The sequence below is a fragment of the Erpetoichthys calabaricus genome, chromosome 13, assembly GCF_900747795.2.
Source record: "Erpetoichthys calabaricus chromosome 13, fErpCal1.3, whole genome shotgun sequence".
Classification (NCBI taxonomy): domain Eukaryota; kingdom Metazoa; phylum Chordata; class Cladistia; order Polypteriformes; family Polypteridae; genus Erpetoichthys; species Erpetoichthys calabaricus.
Window position 1 is genome coordinate 108,814,151 of NC_041406.2, and position 21,781 is coordinate 108,835,931.

A 21,781-nucleotide genomic window follows, 5' to 3' on the forward strand; every position below is an offset into this window, starting at 1 on the left:
TGACTCAAAGATGTTTTGTCAAACTTGCCCTAACAGAGGATGAGTTTCTTTGTTTAATTAATATGTTGATTTCTTCCACACCACCTCCATCACCTTTCTATCTTAATCTAACAAAAGCCCTCTTTCTTCTACTAGACTAGCCCTTTCTTTGAATAATGTGTGGATTGTAAGCTCCACTCCCTCCTGAGTTTAAGGAGGCTGTAAACGTCTCTCCTGGATCATATATGAGGGAATCGCTGTAAGTACCTTTATTGTCAGGATTATGCTCTGGAAGCCATGCGGACATCCTTATAAATATCCGTGTAATGACCCCAAGTGTTCCTGCAAACCTGAACCCCTGGCTTTCATATGAAATAATAGGCATCCCTCAAATATCCTTTCCTCCCCAATATGTAGGGTACAAAGACTTTTATTGAATTGTTATTTATTCTAGGAGGTGGTATTCCACCTTGGGCCATAATAGTTGACAACATTACCAGAATGCACTATGTTTATGGTAAGCTTCCTGTTTTGGAGCAGTCTCTTGGCCCCATGTTTCTGCTTCTGACCAGGTACCTTCCAAAACTGTAAATAACAATATTGCTATTGTCATTTTTCATGTTGTATTTAGTTATTTAGTAATGGAACTGCATTTTTTATTATCATCATCTGACAGTGCCTCTGTGCCTTATGTAGAGGTAGACAAAAATTTGAACTTATGATGTCACCTGTAGAGAGTATTAAAAAATAGGTACAGTGTAGGGCCATTAAGCCGCGGAGATTGGGGTCCAAACTGCTTAACCGCGGCTTAGGTGGTCCGCGGCTTAAATATTTTTTGATAATGCATAAATTACAATAAATAATGAAAAAGTAAATGTTTTTTGATCACAATCCTTTCTCACGTGTTGACCCGTGTGTCGCCATTTTGAAAGTAGCGCCATAGTCTCACAATCGCGATATTGCGTGCTGCATATTAAATCGTGATTAACGGTCTTGAAATTAATAATAAATTATTATTTAAGAATAACAAAACATATCAAATACATTTAAAACATTTTATTTCACATCTTTTCATAAAAATTACTAAATATTTATTCGTAACATTGCATGGCACAATACAGTATTAAAATAGTAATTATTTGACATATAAATGAAATCACACGCAAGCACTTTTATTACCATCACACATTAATACATTAACAATGTTATAAACATTTTAATAAAATTTAAATTTTTTTTTATTTCCAATATAAAATTAAACATACAGTAATATAATAGTTGTTATTACACAATAACAAGTTACAAACAGTCTTTATTTTTTAGTAAAATACGAGGTGATGTCAGCTTGCTTCTTGTTCCTAGAAGCTCTCATCTTAGCATCTCTTATGAGAGACTTCAGCTGTAGTGTCTTTACTTTATCCCCCACACGCTCGTAGTACTCTAAGGCCACTTCAAGTCCTTTAACTGCATCATCAGCGGTTCTAGTTGGAGGTACTGGGACAGGATCTTCTTCTTCTTCATCTTCATTGTGGTTTTCTTCAGCTAAAATGGAGGATGCTATTGGGACGTCATCATCTATGGTGGACCATGCTGCAAGGATTTCTTGTACTGGTACATTTGAGTGGACAGCCGACATCAACTTCTGTTCTGCCTCCCATACTTCTTCTGGACTGAAACCTAGGAAGTCTTCATCTTCATCTTCTTCAACAGTAGTGGGGTTCTCTGTGATGGGACCTCCAAGGGCTTTAGTCCAACAATTTTGAATTGTTTCAGGCTTGATTGCTCCCCAGGCTGACTCAGACAAATACAGTGCTTCTTTAATTCTTACAGTCTTCAGGAACATAGGGACACTCTTATCTTCTTCAACCATGGACTTTATCATCTCCCGTCTATAATTGGCCTTTAACACAGAAATGATGCCTTGATCTAGGGGCTGAATCTTGGACGTTGTATTCTTTGGAAGGTAATAAACGAAAATCTTGCCATCTCTGGACTTCAACGTCTCTGCAGGGGGGTGGGCTGGACAGTTGTCTAGAAGTAGACATGCTCGTGGTTCCATTCCCTTGCTTCTAAGGTGCCTACGGACATCAAGGAAGAACGTCTGGTGAAACCACTTCTCAAAAATTGCTGCTGTCATCCAGGCATTCTTGCTGTGATCGTAGTCCAGTGGTAATGATGACATGTTGATGTTGTGGAAACATCTTGGGGATCCAAACTTGCCAATACAAAGAGGTGTTAGCTTGTGATGACCCGTCCAGTTACAGCAAAATAACATTGTCACCCTGTCTTTGATCTGTTTATAACCTTCTTTGCTAGTCTTGTCTTTCTTCATGGCTAAAGTCCTATCAGGCAGTATTTTGTAGTAAAGGCCCGTTTCATCAGCGTTGTAAATCATCTCTTCTGTTAGCTGCTGTTCTTCTATGAATTGTTTAAATTTGGGAATGAACTCTTCTGCTGCTACAGTGTCTGCTGACTTAATCTCGCCATTGATCTTTACTTGTGAAATGCCGTGTCGCTGTTTCCACCTTTTCAACCAGCCACTTGAAACTGTAAACTCAGGATCTGCATTGGGACCATGAATTTCCTTGTATAATTTTTCTGCCTGCGCTTGGATTACTGGACCAGAAATAGGGATACCATTGTTTCTAGCCTCACAAAATGCATTAAAAGTTGCTTTGTCTAATTCTGGATCTTTTGCTGTTCTGGCTCTCTTGCATCTTAAACCACCTTCATCAAGCTCATCAAGAAATGTTCTTAATTTGTTTTCATCTTTGATCCATCCGCGTAGTGTTGACTCAGGTACCCCAAACTCTCTGCTTACTTTAATGCGAGTTTTGCCGTTTCATATTCTTTCGATAACATCCAGCTTTTGCTGAACATCATATGAAGCGTGTTTACGTTTATTACTCATGGCGTAAAATTTTTTAAAGCAAATATGATGTGCTCACTATAGATTTAGAAACTGAAGTGATTTACGTTGGGTTTGTGACTCGTATTTATATAATTTCAAGTTTTATCAGATTATCGAATTAAAAATAATACTTTAAATACGAGTCGATTTTTTGCAGATTTACCGCGGATTACCTTTGTAACATTGTAACGTGTGAATCGGTTACAATGGCAGCCTCCATAACTCTGACACTCAGCGTGGATAAAACCGATTAATACTTGAATTTCATTGTAAGTTATTTTATTGTTTATTGATAAATAAAAGTAATCTTCTATAAATACCTCCTTGAAGTTATAAGCCAGCATTTAAATATTTAATCCGCGATAGTGCATAGCATGTCAATCACGGACATTTGAAATGCCAAAATGACAGCTGTCAACACCTGTCTCGAGTATTTGAGAGGCCATGTTTAGGTCCGTACGATCCATAGTGTCAAAAAATTTGGATCCAAGCTTTTTGCGCAGCTTAAGCGAATTCGCGGATTACTGGCCCACGGCTTAATGGCCCTACACTGTAATTGTTAATCTTATTAGCAGACACTTGAGTTTTGCGGCTCAATTTCTTTATTTGTGCTGCACATTGAAACTACTGATGGCAGTGAATCTTATAAAAATGTTTTTCTGCAGACTATGACAAGTACCTAAATATTTTTTGAAAAAATGTGGAAAATAAGAATTTGAAAGACAAAACTTATTTTTATCAAGTGCCTCTGCAATTCATAGGTTACATGCTTGTATAAAAACAAATAAGGTTAATTAGTCGTAAAAGCTTTTGTAGAAATTCAAAGTAAAACAGTTCACACAAAAATAGAGAAAAAAATGATATTGCAAAGAAAAGTTCTTGTTTAAGAAAGGTTCTGTTTAAAGCTCATAAATGTTGTTTGTTTCTTTAAGTTCTCTCATACAGTTAAACCATTTCTAAACATTCAGAAAACTGTATGCTTATCCCATTTTCTTAATATGTTAATTCATTCTTTAAAGGTAAATAATGTCCCTAAGCCCAAATACAATATACTCTTGCCAAGGAGGAAGTAAAGAGGACTGAATGCCTCAGTGATACCTGGAACTATATTGTTGAGTGATGTGTGCTCCTGATAGGTTTGGATTAGATTAGATTAGATAAACTTTATTTAACAATGGCAAATTGGTCCAACAGGTTCCTGGAGCTTCGTTTTGGAAGTCATGCATGATAGTTGATGGTTGGCGGCTCATGTAGCTCAACTAGGCCTAATTTTAAACAAAAAGCTACATGGAACATATAGGGTCATGGTTGGATGCAGTGACAGAACATGACAAAAAGTTTTGGATTGTGGAGCAACATGTGATGTCTGTAAACGAGGCACAGCCAGAGGCATCGCTAGATAGATAGATAGATAGATAGATAGATAGATAGATAGATAGATAGATAGATAGATAGATAGATAGATAGATACTTTATTAATTCCCAAGGGGAAATTCACATACTCCAGCAGCAACATACTGATAAAAAATAATATTAATTAAAGAGTGATAAAAACACAGTGCAAGTTAAAAAGTGCAAGGTTGAGAGTGCAAGGCAGGTATAACAGTCAATAACATTGTATAATGTTACCGTTTACTCCCCCACCCCCGGTGGAATTGAAGAGTCACATAGTGTGGGGGAGGAACAATCTCCTCTGTCTGGAGATGATACTGTTCAGTGGATGTAGTGGATTCTCCATAATTGACAGGAGCCTGCTCAGCGCCCGTCGCTCTGCCACAGATATCAGACTGTCCAGATCCGTGCCTACAATAGAGCCTGCCTTCATCACCAGTTTGTCCAGGCGTGAGGCGTCCCTCTTCTTTATGCTGCCTCCCCCACCACGTAGAAGAGGGCGCTCGCCACAACCGTTTGATAGAATATCTGCAGCATCTTATTGCAGATGTTGAAAGACGCCACCCTCCTAAGGAAATATAGTCATCTCTGTCCTCTCTTGCACAGAGCATCAGTATTGGCAGTCCAGTCCAATTTATCATCCAGCTGCACTCGCAGGTATTTATTTATTGAATATACATTATACAGACTTGTCCCTGCATAAAGACTATCAGTTATTCAGCCTTTGTCCTACCTCCTCTATTTTAAAAACAACACATTTCTGAAGGTGTTCCACCTTCATTTTTACTCCTTTGGTTTTGGTCTCTCTATTAGAAGCATTCTGAGACAGATGTGCATGCTTCTGTCTAAGTTTCCCTTCTCTCTATTACTCATATCTGCTCCATAAAGACCACTGTATTCCCACATTGGTGTACACAGAACCTCTCCTGTTATAGTCAGAGTGGCCTGCTTTCAACTCCGGAGGCTATCTGTAGGTCTTCCTCATGCCTTGTGCCATCCTAGTGGCACCCCTGTGCCTGGACACCACTTGCAAGCCAGCATCCATTTAATATTTCTTTATTTTTATAGTTGAAATGCAGTTAGTTGCAGTGAATTGCTGAAGTTTACACAATGGGTCAATGATGGGGACTGAGCTGTTAACTGGTAATTCTTCATAATCCAAAAAATTCAAAACATCTGTTTCTGACATGTTTTTCTTTGGGAGACCTTATTTGAAAGTTTAAACCTTTTTAATGTTATTTTCAATGACATTTTGTTTTTCCAATGGGTGCTGCCATTTTGAGAGTTTTGTGACAGTATCCCACAATGCTTTTGGATGGTATGATGTCATCATTAGTGCAACTATATAAAGGTGTCCACTTGCAGCTCTTGTTCATTTGAGAATTTTTTTGTGAAATCTTGGGATGTCATTTGCATGGTACTTTGACTTTGGCTTCAAATTTGTGGTTTTGTTGTATCTTTCTTTGATCTCTGGTTTTGATCTTTGCTACTTTTTGACCTTCTCTCTTCTCCTAGTCCTTCTTCATAATTTTTTTTTTTTTTGGCTTTCATTTCAAAGTCGGAACACCAAGGCATCCATACATGACTAAGGGTGTTCTTTGCATTCAATGGCATCTACAGGACTCTGATAGACCAAGGGCTCTGTCAGAAATTCCATGTCCTGCAGCTTACTCCTATCACTTTGGAAGAAGCTCGGGAGGAACAAGTAGGACACATCATTGTTCTACCTGAATGTTGCCCAGCTGCACAGAACCTGCTGGTTTTCCTGGAATAACAACTATTCCCAGGAACAATACTTTTTGACTATTCCAAGGTAGCCACACACCATAGTAACCAGGAAGCTTGGTGTCTCATGTACTGCTTAAAGGAAACTGTTTGGTTTGCCAGGAATAACATCAAGTTGAGAAGAATGAGACCATTAGTCCCAAACTGCCACAAGTACTCCTTCAGCCTGCTCTCAGACTACTCCATCCTAAACAGCGTGGAAAAATGGAAAAATAAACACAAGTGGAGAATTTCTTTATTGGCACATTAGCAATTGAAATATAATTAAAAAAATTATAACAAAAAAAAGCATAGTGCTCTGGCTACAAGCAGCAGTTGTCCCCCAATTATTAATGTAGGCTGAATTTGTAATCTTAAAGGAACTGTGGTATCAAGGAAGGAGTTTTGGAAACAATTTGCTGAAGAATGAATTATGGAAGCTGGATTAACTTTGAGCACTAGATGGCACTCTTGGGCTTTACAAACCTTTCCAACACACGAAACCCATTTTAGAATCAGCATGAAGGTAATTACAACTGAGACCAGTATATTTTATAAGAAATCGGAATATCAGAATTAATGCTTCTTGGCTTAAGAATTTCCCCATAAGAAATAATGGAAACTCAGATGATTCGTTCCACAACCCAAAACTATGCATATAAAAATGATTAATACAAAATATAAAGTAAAAATACATAAAACAAATTAACTTGCACTTTACCTTTGAAAAGAATCATGACTGGTGTGAATGAGTTTCTAAACTCTTGTGGGATTCCACCCAACGGGACGACACACGGAAGAGCGTCCCAAAGCAATCGCAGTCTCCCAGCGCTGTAGCAGTTCGCCGTAAAAGCGAATCTGAAAAGATCGCGGACATGCTATAAGCGCCTGCCATCGATGGGTGATACAAGGAACAAGGAACATTATAAATGCACAGGGCACAGTACTACTTGGCCACGACCCTGCCTGACTGCTGTGTCTGTGTATTGGAGAGCGGCAGATCCTGCTACAATAAATAACCGCGCTGTTGCTGTTTCAAGCTGAATAAAGCTGGTGTTGCTAAAGTACTGAGACTCAGCTTCGTGTTTTGGGGTGCAAGACGGGGACTCGCATATTACAGAACACACACACACACACAGTCACAATGCTGTAGTAAACAGTATACGCTTGTACGGATGTTGACTATATGAGTGAGGCACGCCAACTCAGACGGAGAATAGGAAACGCTTACCCACAATCCCGCAGCGAGAGAGAGAGAGAAGAACCATCAGCTCAATTGTGATCACATGACGCTCAGCAGACAAAACGTATACATACTATTCTTATTGCAGATAATGGAACAAACTATGTTGGAGCAGAAAGAGAGCTATGAGAAGCAATTAAAAATCTCAACCAAGAAAAAATCAGAAACACTGTAATGAAAAAAGAAATCAAAAGGACTTTTCAACCCACCATCAGCCTCTCATCAAGGTGGAGTATGGGAGAGGCAGATTAGAAGCATAAGAAAGACTCTAAACTTATTACTTAACCAACAAACACTCGATGATGAAAGTCTCCAAACAGTAATGATCAATCATCAATAACAGAACTCATCAAATAGACCCAAATGATTTGGAGGCCCTCACACCCAACCACTTTCTGTTACTGAAGACACAACCCACAACTCCTGGACTCTTTTCTAAAAGTGACCAGTATACTCGAAGACGCTGGAAGTAAGTTCAATGCATGGCTGATCAGTTTTGGAAAAGACCATAAGTATCTCGATTGTGACGTAGCTGTTGCTAAGAAGCAGCTTGCGCATTGCTGTGAACTTCTCAATATCCAAGCATAGCTCAAGTGAAGTTACCAAGAGTGATCTGAGTATGGACTCAAAGCCAGAGAATGTGATTAGGGATCTTAAAGATCACATAAGGAAAAGGCAAGATCGACTTTCCACGCTTATGGCTGAAATTGAAAGCCTTCACGAGACGTGTAGTCAGGTCGAGGAGCTGAATAGAAGAATAATATTAATACTAAGTAAAGAAAGCACAATTAAAAAGCAGTAAACAAACACTATATGAATTTAACTTTAAACATTAACTTTCTAGGATTGGCTTTTACAGTGTCCAATATTGTATATTCCCTGTTGCTTTTTCTGAATTCCTGTAATGCTCTTTGAGCATGGGAAAGTTGCTATACAATTAAAATGTACTATTATAATTATTATATTTTGTAGTTCTTAGTATTTACCTCACTTTAAAAATGCATAATGCTCACTTTGCTTATTAAAAGTAATTATTGATTTCTGTTTTCCCTTACCCTACAGGTCATGTTTTCTTCTGATGATGGTAAAAGGAGAATTTGAACCCACTGTCGGTTCTGTCTTGGCTGGTGGATCTAGGGGTGTTTATCCTGCAGAGTTACTCTTTGTGCCCCTTTTGCTGTCGAGCTTCCTCACTTTTAACAACTGATCTCTCTGTCAACAATTCAAATACATACAGAGAGTCATGCTAATTGTCATTCTTCTGGATTCTCTTTGGTTTGAGGTCACCAATTTGACTGTGGGTTGGTCTTGTGGGGCTTACTTTGTCTTAGCTAACAGGGTTGTTTGCTTGTTTTGCTGTGCCACCACGGGGGCGTCCCCTTTTGAAAAATGGTGTAGAAATCATTTACTGTATACAGTTAATTCTTTGGTGGCCACAGCAAATAAAGAGGCTGCTTTCTATTTTAGTTACTCCTGTGATTTGGGGGCAGATGCAAACTCGCACTCTTCTACCCTGCAGGAGTGGTCCACCCAGCTACTGAGTCTGATTGTTTAGTAAGCCGACCAGATGCATTTAATGTTAGTGAGAGGTCTATGGACTCCTTAAAGAAATGGGTTGGCCTCATATCACGGCTGGAGAGGATGGTGCTTGAACCGTGCACCTTTGTTTTTTACCCAGAGAATTGACTTGCTTCGTCTATCTTGGTGAGCAATTCCTCTGGCAGTAAGTTACAAGAAGTTTTTTATCTCATTGCCAAAATGGAAGGCACTGCAAATAAATGGACAGTTTGCCTGTTATGTGAGGTGAATCCTATGGGGAGGAGGTTGGGCTTCAGCTCAGGGCCTCCTTCAACTTGGGTCTGCCCCTTTGACCATGATGGTCGGTCTGTTTCACGTGGCCAACTTGGGTTGCTCTCTTTTCACGATGTCACACCCCTTTAGCTGTGTAGTCTATAAATTATTTTTATTGCCAACTCCATCAAATAAAGAGACTACTTTTGATTTTAACGCCCCTTTTCTCATGATGGGACTCGAACTCGTACATCTCATGTACTGGTGGGGTTACATTAGTGGTCTACCCAGTTGAGCTACCGCAGTTGATTCACCTCCCTGGCAGCCAGTCGTGCTTTATACGAGCGACACGCCTTGGACCCCTCAAATAAAGGGGTTCCGTACTATGACTGGACAGGCCGGTATTGTATCTGGTGGGCTGAAGTGGCCCATATATCGAAGTGAGCTAATTCTCTGCTGCAAAGTGCAAGATGTCTTTAATATTATTGGAAGATGGAAGGCACTGCATGTAAACTGGCAATTAAGAAATAATTTGAAGTAAATTCTGTATGGTGGGTATGGGGGCTTGAGCCCGAGGCTTCCCCTAGAAAGGGGAGCTTATCCTCCTGAGCTGCTTGCCCACCCTTTCTTAACTTTAACGGTTCCCATGTGATGTACGATAACGGATGGCTCAAAGGGGACACAGTTGTGCTGGGGACGAAATCCATTCGTTACAATCTGTTCATGTAAACTGAATACCAACAGCAGATCAAGTTAAACATTTTTCAGATCCTAGCATTTTGCTTTATAAAGGGGTCTATAAAAGTCACCTTGGATAAAGGTGTCAGCCAAATAATAACTAATAATAGGCATGTTGTGGTGTTGTGCTTAAAGTGTCCCATTTTGATATTCCATCCATGAGGTTGTATGAGCACAAATCCCCCCACTAATACGGTGTGACGCTGAGCGAGTTAATTCAACTGCCTGTGCTGCAAATGGAACAAAGAAAAGCAGCCAATTGTATCTCGCCTTGATCAAAGGATTTCAGTAAATATTAATAATTTAGCTCACTAACTTTAATGATTAAGTAAATAAAAATGAGCTGATTGAAAAATGGCAGACTGGGCCTTCTTTTTTAAAAATTAATTGTTCATCTTTGTGCTTCTTATATTTATGTTTACTTAGTGTTTTATGTGGATATTGTTTTGTATCCCATATTATATATTTCCTTTTGTTTAATTTGTAAAGCACTTTGAGCATGGGAAAGGCACTATATTATTATTAAATTTGTGTAAAATGCAGAATAGCCAGTTTTCTTTTTTATTATTTTTATTAAAAGTAAGAAATTGGTGTCTGTTCTTTCTTCCAATAAAGGACGCAAAGCAGCTTTTCTTTTGATGAGGCTAAAAGGTGAGATTTGAGCTCACTGCCTCTTCATCCTGGCTGGTGGTCTGGTGCAGAGCTACTCCTTGGAGCCTGGTTACACTGGAGCTGCAACACTTTTAACAACCAATCTGTCTGCTGATGCTGCAAATAAAAGATAGAGTAAACATCCGTTACAGGTATGCCAAGTCAATGACAAAGACATACATTAGGCTTTGACCATAGGCACATCTTCAAAAAAAAAAATACAGTATTTATGTACTGCAATTTTGTATATTTACCACAAGGGGGCAACAAAATGACAATTTTGCCTTTTGTTGTTTATCGCCATCATTTACCATTACTCTCATTTCTTTCTTACTTTGTCTTTTTATTTCATATAACACCTTTCATAGATGATAATATTATACACTACTTAATGAATGTCTAGTCATTCTTTCCTTTTTTTTCTTTCATATAGCATCTTTCATATTGGACACTATTATGGAGCTCTAAATAACTTCAATATTTCTTTTGTTCATATAGCGCCTTTCGCACTGGATACTATTATATAGCACTTAACAACTGTTCCATCATTCTTCGCTACTTTCTTTTTTTTAGTTTATTATCTGTCAGTGTGAGTATGGCACGCATGCAGTTATGCTTAGTTAGACAGAGACATATTTTTTGACCAGAAGCAAATCTTCTAAAAATAATTCTATGTACTGGAACTTTCTATGGCTAACAGAAGAGGGCAACAAAATGTCAAGTTAACCTTTTATTATTAATCATCTACATTTGCCATTTCTCTCCTTTGTTTCTTTCTTTTTTATATGCCTTTCATACTGGTCACTATTCATCGGAGGTCACTATTATATAGGACTTAATGACTGCCCAATCTTTGTTTCTTTCTTTATCTTTCGTATAGCATCTCTCATATCATATAATATTATACAGCTATGAATGACTGTCCTGTCTTTCCTTCTTTTTTTATAGCATCTCTAATAGTAGTTACTATAATACAGTCCTTAATAACTGTTGTATTATTCCTTTCTTTATTTCCTTCTTTTTCATATAGACTTTTTTTTTTCTTTTACCAGAACCACATTTTCAAAAAAGAACTTTTATATGCTGCAAATTTCTATGGCTACCAAAAGAGGGCGACAAGACGTCAACTTTACCTTTTGTTATTTATCATCTCCTTTTACATTACTCTCATTTCTTTCTTTCTTTCTTTCTTTCTTTCTTTCTTTCTTTCTTTCTTTCTTTCTTTCTTTCTTTCTTCATATAGTGCCTTTCATATTAGACACTATTATTTATGTCTTAATGACTGTTAATATTTCTTTCCCTCATATAGTATCTTTTATACTGGATACTATTATATAGCACTAAATGACCTTTCTATCATTCTCTTTTACTTTCATTTTTTTTCATATACTGCCTTTCAAAGTGGACACTAATGTATAGCAGTTGTAGGACACAACAATATGCTCAGTATTTGAAAGAGACTTTTTTTGACCATATGTGCATCTTTTTGCAGTATTTATGTACTGCATCTTTGTATTTCACCCACAAAAGATTGACAAGATGTGAACTTTGCCTTCTGTGGTTTGTCATCACCATTCCACATTACTCTCATTTCTTTCTTACTTTCTGCATTTGTTTCTTTCATATGGCACCTTTCCTACAGGACAGGCTGTGTTGTTGATGAGGCGCTTCCTGGTTCAGATGTGCCACTCAAAAGCATTGAATTTTCATTGCCCACCTCATTTCTTTTTTCACTCCCACATTCGCTGTCAGTTGGAGAAGATGATGTGCCATAAGATCCTGGCTGATCCATTCAGCTCTGCTTGTGGTAAGCCATATTGTGAATCTGAACTTGAGACTGCCTTAGACTTCGGCAGATTTTAAGTTGCTTTTTACCAAGACTTTGCATTTCTGTAAAACTTTTCAAGATACTTAAAGTGCTTTACATAGAGAGTGGGGAGCTACCTAAACCTTCACCAATGTGCAACATCCACCTGGATAATGCGACAGCAGCCATTTTTGCATCAGTAAGCTCACCACACATTAGCTATTAGGTGGTGAAGAGGTGAGAGATAGTTAGCCAGTTAGATACAGGGGATGAGTAGGAGGCCAGTAATACTAGGTCATGGTGGGAAGTTTATCCAGAACATCAGGATACATCCTACTCTTTATGAAAGATGTCCAGCGATCTTTTATGACCACAGGGGGAACACTGTACTGTACTTTACACTGGAAACCAAACAGAAGAGTCTTAGTCATGAAGATTAAGATCCTATAAACTGGAATGCAAATATTATAGAATAACATAAAAAATAAACTCCACCAAACCAACTTTTCTTCATGGTGATAATTTGCTATCACTGAGCCATCATCTGAAGGCTGTGCTCAATGTCATAGCAGCCTATAAATTAGAACTTAAGAAGTGTGAACTCTAGTACTGTAAGCTGTGTCAGGTCTGGAGGGAGCTGTCCACAGTGAATGGACTGAATGTGGACTTTTATTGATTCATTACTCCAAGCTCCATTGTACCAGCTTTATTACCCTCCATGATTCCGTTTCTCTAAGGGTGAGACTTGCCAGTGTTAACACTGGTGACACTTTGACACAGATGCCTCTTGGTCTTTGGACAGGGACACTTTAATATGGCATCAGCTTTAGACCACTGTGGTATCACCGTATCCCTGCCCACCAGGTAGCCCAAATATTTGGCTTTGGTCAACCCAAAGAAACACTTCTTTGAGTTGATATGAAGACCGGCCCTACCTAGTGTATGGAGCATGGCTTGGACCTGCTGTAGGTGTTCCTTCCATGTGCTGGTATAGACAATGATATCATCCTGGTAGGCAGCACTATTGGAATTATGAGGATGAAGCACCCTATCCACCTGACGCTGGAAGGTTACTGGCGCCCTGTGTAACCCAAATGGAAGGACACAGTACTGCCAGTGTCCACTAGGAGTGCTAAATGCAGTCTTCACCTTTAAAGGAACCTGCCAGTACCCTTTTATCATGGAGGTTGTCCACTCACGGCACTGAGTAAGCATTAAATTGTAAAACCTGATTAAGTCGACAGAAGGCATTGCAAAACCTTCACCTTCCATCAGGCTTAGGGACCAAGACAATACTACTGAACCAGGAACTATGACTCCCCTCTATCACACCTAAGACAGACAGGATAACTGATTCTAGCTTCTGTCGTCAAATTGGGTCTGAAGTTAAGTATTTTTTTCCGAGCAAAGAATGAATGGGGCTGTCCAGAGAAGGGACCAGGGTCCCTATCCTTCCACGTTTCAACAAGTTCACGTGATGTATTTGTCCACTTGGTCAGATTGGCTATTTCACAACAAACAATCAACGAGCCCTTTCCTCTCCTTAACTTTGTATGGGCCTTGGCAATGAGCCAATAATTTGGAATGGTAGGTGGGTACCTGGACCATGACACAATCTACTGGGCAGAACTCTTGAAGAAATATGCCATGGTCATAATTACAGGGCTGTGCTGCTTGCACCTTTTATGTGTGTTCTTTAAGGATGGGCTGGATTTTTCCAAATCTATCACATATTTGCACAATATATTTTAATATATTTGTTAAGGGGAGTGCCTTTTCCTACCAACCATTTTTTTAGACTGTCCAATATATTGCAGGGTTATAGCCCATATAATAATTCAAAACGTGAGAAACGCATGGAGGCTTGGGGAACTTCCTGATAGGCAAATAATACAAGGGGAAGTAAATGGTCCTAGTTCCTTCCATCCTCATTGGCCACCTTGCATAGCATTTGTTTTAGGGTCTGGTTAAACCTCTCTACAAAACCTTTGGTTTGTGGATGGTATACTGAGGCTTTTAAATGCTTCATCCAGAGTAACTTAGCCATTTCACTGGTCTGTTAGGAATACATTAGGGATGAAAACATTGAAAAGACTCCTATCAATTCCTGTACAATTGCTTTTGTAGCAGCTGTATGCAGAGGGACAGCTTCAGGATATCAGGTAGCATAATCAACAAGGACTAAAATATATTTATAGATAGATAGATAGATAGATAGATAGATAGATAGATAGATAGATAGATAGATAGATAGATAGATAGATAGATAGATAGATAGATGTCCTCTAGCTGAGGGCTCTTGGGGTCCTATTAGGTCAACCCTGATTCACTCAAAGAGAATATGAATAAGGGGAATGGGGACTAACGGAGCTTGGTCCTTTTTAGGAATTTGATTCAATTGACACTCCAGACAGGAAGTGCAAAAGCGTCAAACCCGTAGAATCAGGGCTTAATGTGCTCTAGAGTCTTTTAAGTTCCCAAATGGGCTCATAGGAGATGGGAATGTGCCAGTTTGCAGACTTACCACCATTAAGACTGCAGCACTAATAACAACAACCATACCTCCCACTCATGCTTGGCTCCCCAATAGAGAAGATCATTATTTAGAACAAAGTGTGGGCACTGTGGCATGGGATGATGAGTGTGTTGGAATCTAACCAGAAAGAGTGCATTTTTCGCAAAAACTTAATGGAATCATTTTTCCATTGCTCCTCTTTTAAGGAGGCCAGAGTTTGCATGAATTGCTTAGAGCACTGGTGGTTTGTGAGGAGGTACCAGGTGGTCCATAAGCAGATCTAGTCACCTTTCCTAGAAGCACTAACTTGTTGTTAGAGCCATACAAAATGGCTCTAAGACATTGACTACAGTCAACCTTCCTGTAGATGATAGCACCTTTTAATTCTACTCCACTTCTTCCTGCTCTGATCCTATACCATTGTACTGTTTGCTTCCTCTCTTTCAACATTTCTCCAAACTCTGAGTTTCTCTCACTCTCTCTTTCTCCCATCCAATCTAACTTCTTCACTACCTGGGGCTTTAGATTTTCAGATCCACCTTGATCTCCACCTCAAAAGCTAACCCCTGGTAATAGCAATCCCTAAATTCCACCTTCAAGGCTTTGTTATGAATCATGGTCTAAAATCAGGGACATTGAAACAATAACATGGAAAAGTTTGAATATTAGTCTTGTAAGGCAAGAGATTCAAATAGGGATAATATTCAAATAGGGTGTGTACCAACCAGACCTGAAAGAAGGTCTAAGGTAAGAGTTGTAGACTTGTGGGTAAAACCAACACAAGGAGCTTAGCATGGTAGTTCATACAATAACAATACATTAATTAGTTTGCAACATAGAAAGATACTGAGGAGCAGTGCAAGTCTGACTTTCTTAGGTCACCTTCCAAAGTCATAACAGTGGGAGTAGTACAGCAATTAAATAAAATTTAAATTAAATTTCCAATGAATAGTCCTGTTCAGGCCTACTAATTCATTATCTGAGTCTGTAAGCCAACTGTTCTTCTTTTCACCTCAGGTCATTATAGTATTTTTCAAATGAATATGTCATAGGTGGTCCTTCATATATTTGACTTTAACAAGTGGTTCTTGGTGCAAAACACTTGGTGAACCACTAAGAATCATCTAAATGAAGCCACAAAAAACCCTGAACAAGGTGGCATCATAGGGCACATTCATGCACACCAGCAGTTTGGACCTACTAGCTAACCCAATCTGCATGTTTTAGGTATGTGACAGTGAAACTGGAGTGAAACTCCACACAAATTACACTGGTCTACAAAAAATATTTTTTGTTTGCTTCTGGGATCTTCAGAGCATCTCTTTATTAAGTTTTTTACACTTGTGGAACTTGGCCCGGACACAGACAGGCAGACATGTTAATTTCACCACCACACGTTTATTTATACAACGAATATTTACAAGTATTGTGCCACAAACCCCAATCTTCCCCAAAGTCCAGGCCAACCACTCTGCCTCTTCGGACTGCCTCCTTCTCTCTTTCTTGCACCTTGTCCTGCTTCCACCCAACTCCAGCCTCGAATGAAGGGAGGCGGCCCCTTTTATCCGTACCTGGATGTGTTCCAGGTGTGCACCGGCAATCCCGTGGACACGTCCCAGCGTGGCGGAAGTGCCGGCTGTCCTCCCAGAAGCACTCCGGGTGTTCACTCTCTTCTTCCCCCCAGCACTTCCTGGTGTGGCGGAAGTACTGGGGTCCAGGGTCCTTCAGGCAGGGGAACGCCCCCTGGCGGTGACCATGGGCCCCTACAGAGTTGGGCTTCCAAGCCCTGTACCCGTGGCCCCCAATACAACCAGGGCGGACGCCCCCTCGCGGTCTGGAGGAGGAATGAGCCCTCCTCCTGTCTTCCTGGGCGTCCTGGACGGAGCTGCCACACACTGATTTCATATATGAAATCGGAGTTAAGCTAGCATGTCAGGTTTTAGAAATACACATCATTGATGCTTTGACATGTTTGAATATCAATATAATATATCAACACAATATCTGGAGTTTGGACTATGTTCCACCAAATTTTGATGTGTTTATTTTGAAAACAAACCAGAAGACGATACCAGAGACACGTTAAAGCATATTTATGTCAATTTACCTCAATATAAAAGTGAGGTCAGTGTGCCCAAAAATGTTGGAAGCACTCGCTTTTGCGCTTGTACTGCACATTCATCTCTCTTTGCAAGAACCAACAGTACTTACCCATCATGCTCAGAGTGAATTTTTCCCGATATCAGTTTTCCATCATCTTTATATCTTGACGAAATCTTTCCCCATGCTCATCTCTGACATCGCTTAGATTTGGTGGAAAATAGTCGAGATGAGAATGTAAAAAATGCGTCTTCAGTGACATTCTGGCTCCCGTAAGCTAATATACTTTCAGCATATTCTCCACAAGCTCAGTATAATTCTCTGCTCTGTGACTGTCAAGAAAATTCTGGACAACCTGCACAAAGGAGGGTGCTGATTTAGTTGGCTTCAGTTTCCTTTTAAACTCATGTCAAATATTAGTTCGCGTATTTCAGGGCCAACAAAAACATCTTCTTTAATTTTGGCTTCACTTTTCTCGAGACCAAACTTATTTCTTAAATGTTGAAACGCATCGCCTTTACTGTCCAGTCACCCTGTTTGTCCTGTAGAAGGAAAATTTTTACCTTAGCATAAAAATAGCAAATTAACATAAAGAGCCATAAAAAGTAATTAAAAGCTTGTAAAACATTAGATTGAGCATAAATTAGAATGTTAAGAAAATAAGATAGGTCAAGTAAATAGTTAACTAAAAAAATCAGTCATTTTGCATTATTTTTTAAGCTTACAGCAAAATTGCTAGTGTGGCAAAGAACAGAAAAAAGAACAAAAAATGACGTATAGAAACCAGCTTAAGAACAGGATAAGAAGATTGAGAACACCTGTGTCCAAGGATAGGAAGCTAAAAGAATGATACCACAGAGAAAAGATGGCTCTGGAAGACACATAAGGAAACCAGCTGGATTGATGAATCAGCAGAAAGGCAACAAAAGGCTTTTGCTGTAAGCAAGGTCACAAATTAAGGCAAACCAAGCATGCCAAGCAGATGATTAAATAAAGGCACGTGCCATAGTTCACTTTTAATTAAAGCTTAAGCTTCAGGCCACCATTATAAAAAAAGTTTGGAAGGCTTAGGAAAGGAAATTACATAAGAAAAGCCCAAAGATGGTAAGAGGAAGCCATCTGCCCAGCCTTAGACCAATCAAAAATAAGCAAAACAGAAACTTGAGAGAAACAATGGGCAGTAAAGCCAGGTGCAGAATGAACTAATTGAACGAGGTCAAAGTGATAAGAAAATGATATATAAGGTTGGGGTTTTGAACTGTTCGGGGCTCAGCTCAATTTGGCCGTATTGGGTTGAGTCCATGTTATTTTTATGCTTATTTTATTGCAATAAAACTATAGACTCTGTATGCCTATCCCAAGTCTCCTAATAGCCTTTATTTCAGGTAAAAAGCCTTCTGGTGACAATTTTTTGCCACGACAGTCCAAGACCTGGAACATTATAACTAAAAAATGGGACGTGCTGGACGAAAACGGTTTTCAGATTTGGAGTCAGCAAGTGAAATTTGTTAAAGTACAGATGAAAGAATCCCAGTAGCAAAATGCTTGTTGGCCAGTGTTATCAAACACTATAGTATTTAACCCCTACACAACTGTTCCCAAACCCCACTCAGACATTTGAAGAAAATGTTAAGCATAACCGATAAGCTGCTCAATAGCAGAATCCAGCAGGAATCACAGAACAAAGTGCTTACTCTAGTTTAAAAAGGTATGTGGCCTGTTCGTCTCTCATTTGAAAGTTATAAATACAGTCAGTTCAAAGAAATCTTATCTGTTTCTCAAACATAACTGGCTTTTCATATTTAGCCCTGGGCTAGTTTAGTAATGCATCCATCCATTCAATGATTTTCTAAAAAATGAAAGCAATCTTATAAAGAAGGCACACTCATACACACCCATGCTCATTCATACAGAGCCAATTTTGATTTATCAATTAACCATGCATGCCTGTCTCTGGTAAACCCGAGTAAACACCAGGAGAAGGTGCTGACTCCAAAAACACAATGACTGGTCTGGGAATGAAACTAACTCATGAAGGCAGGGCCTAAACCACCAAAAGAGGTAGGCCTAAACCACTGTAACACATCATGTAATAGTATAGCAAATACTTTAAATCACACAAACAGTTTCATATCACTCCCAGCATGTTGAAACCAAATCTATCTATCTATCTATCTATCTATCTATCTATCTATCTATCTATCTATCTATCTATCTATCTATCTATTGGCCACTGAGCAATCAACACCATAAATAAAACATATATCACAAAACAAAACAAAACCAGTCAAGCTTATCTTCCCTTAAAACCAAAGGGTGAATCTTAGGTTGAAATTTTAGTCAAAAATTACGGAGATGGACGTCTGAAGTGGAGCTCCGTTGCAGCGGCTTTATTTTTTCTCTTATTTCTTATTATCCCAAGGTATCCAGTATTTACCTAACCAAAAGAGTCTCTACTACAGTATATAAGCATGAGTAACAAGAAAGGGGGTCAGAAAGAAACGGAAAAGAAATCTAAAACTACACCCAAGCCAAGACAGGTGGCAGGCCCAAGTGCAAGTGCAAGTACAAGGTACGGCCTTTCAGAGACTGACCTGGAACAGGCAGGTGAAAGCATAGACTTCCCAGGACCCCATTCCACTGCTTCATCTCCAGTCGAGAGTGAAAATGGGAACGAAGGTACAAGTGATGCAGGTCACGATAGCTCGCCGATTCCAGAAAATCACTTGAAACTACAGATGGCCTTGCAGTCCGCGCATTCATCTACTTCTTGCGAGTCGGAAGAATCGGCTGTAACGTGGGTTGCCACTTCCCCCGCGGAGCACGAAAGCCAAAACGATTTGTCTGAACTGAAGGAAATGATCGCAACATTGGCCACGGCCATAAGCGAGCTCAAGAACGACATTCAGAAAAATATGAAGTAAGAAATAAATGGCTTGCTCAAGACAAACGAGAAGACAACTCAAGACTTGCTCGAGACAAACGAGAAGCTGCGGCTGGAGCTGCAAGAGATGCGACAGGAATATAAAGACTTGGAAAAACGTACATATAATCGTTTTGATGCAGTCTTTAAAGATATGCTGAGAAAAATTGAGGAACACATTCAGGAAAATGCGTCTAAACTGAGAGAACTTGCTGATGAGCTAGAAGATGTTAAGCAGACATTCACGGCTCGAATTGAAACAGCGGAACAATTTGCGAGTGACATCATTCATTCTGCTGTTGCTAAGTTACAAACGCAGTACCCTGAGGCGCTTGTGCTAATCGCTGGAGATTTTAACCATGTGACGCTGTACAAAACATTACCTGCCTTCCCCAAGTATGTGGACTGTAACACCCGGGGAAATAAGACTATTGACTTACTGTATGCAAACGTTAAAGACGCATACAGCGCCACCCCGCTGCCTGTGCTTGGGAAAGCAGATCATAACCTGGTTCTGCTTCAGCCTCACTACAAACAAAGAGTGAGGGTCCGACCTACAACCACATGCTCATTCAGGAAGTGGTCCCCTGAGGCAGAGCAGGCACTGCGAGACTGCTTTGGAACTACAGACTGGGATATCCTGCAGGGATTACATAGTGAGAACACTGAGGAGGTTGTTGACTGCACTATTGACTACATCAACTTTTGTATGGACATTGTAGTTCCAGTAAGAACTGTACGCTGCTATGCTAACAACAAGCCATGGATTACAAGTGACATCAAGGGCCTTTTGAACCAGAAGAAATGGGCTTTTAAAGGCGGTGATAAGCATGAGCTCAAGCGCGTGCAGAAGGAACTCCGAGTCCAGCTCAGGGTGGAGAAGTAGCAGTACAGGAGAAAGCTGGAGCAGAAGTTGCAGAATAACAGCATGAAGGAAGTGTGGGATGGGATGAAGATCATCACTGGCTGCAGCTCGAAACGGGGTGCCACCATCGAGAGAGACATGAAGAGAGCAAACCAAATGAACAACTTCTTTAACAGGTTTGACCACCCTAACCCACTCTCACCTCGGAGTACTGCACCCTCCACTCATTCTTCTGCTGATATCAGCATAGGAGAGACATCCCCACCCACAATTACAGCAGCGCAGGTGAGCAGAGAGCTGAGGAGACTTCGTGCCAGCAAAGCAGCGGGTCCAGATGGAGTATCGCCACGACTGCTGAAGGTCTGTGAGTCGGAGCTGGGGAGTTCTCTACAGCGCATCTTCAACCTGAGCCTGGAACAGGGGAGAGTCCCGAGGCTTTGGAAAACATATTGCATCATCCCAGCCCCAAAGGTATCACGTCCTAGTGAGCTGAACGACTTCCGACCTGTCGCTCTGACGTCACATGTGATGAAGACCATGGAGAGGCTGCTGCTTCACCACCTGAGGCCACAGGTCCAACACACCCTCGACCCTCTGCAGTTCGCATACCAGGAGAAGGTGGGAGCGGAGGATGCCATCATCTATATGCTACACCGATCACTCTCCCACTTCGCCAGAGGCAGTGGTGCTGTAAGAATTATGTTTCTCTAGCACCTTCAACACCATCCAGCCTCTGCTCCTTAGGGACAAGCTGACAGAGACGGGAGTAGATTCATACCTAGTGGCATGGATCATGGACTGTCTTACAAATAGACCTCAGTATCTGCGTCTGAGGAACTGCAGGTCTGACATTGTGGTCAGCAACACAGGAGTGCCGCAGGGGACTATACTTTCTCCGGTCCTGTTCAGCCTATATACATCGGACTTCCAATACAACTCGGAGTCCTGCCATGTGCAAAAGTTTGCTGATGACACTGCTATCGTGGGCTGCATCAGGAGTGGGCAGGAGGAGGAGTATAGGAACCTCACCAAGGACTTTGTTAAATGGTGCGACTCAAACCACCAACACCTGAACACCAGCAAAACCAAGGAGCTGGTGGTG

At 40.2% G+C, this 21,781-nt stretch overlaps 1 protein-coding gene across 1 annotated transcript; it reads right to left on the reverse strand.

Annotated features, from left to right (window-relative positions):
* Positions 1–1,291: 1,291 nt before the first annotated feature.
* On the reverse strand, positions 1,292–2,890 carry LOC114663794 (jerky protein homolog-like). The gene is made up of 2 exons (XM_028817716.1): positions 2,887–2,890; positions 1,292–2,799 (listed from the first exon to the last, which is right to left on the reverse strand). The coding sequence occupies exons 1-2, from the start codon at positions 2,888–2,890 to the stop codon at positions 1,292–1,294; spliced, it is 1,512 nt and encodes a 503-aa protein (XP_028673549.1).
* Positions 2,891–21,781: the final 18,891 nt, after the last annotated feature.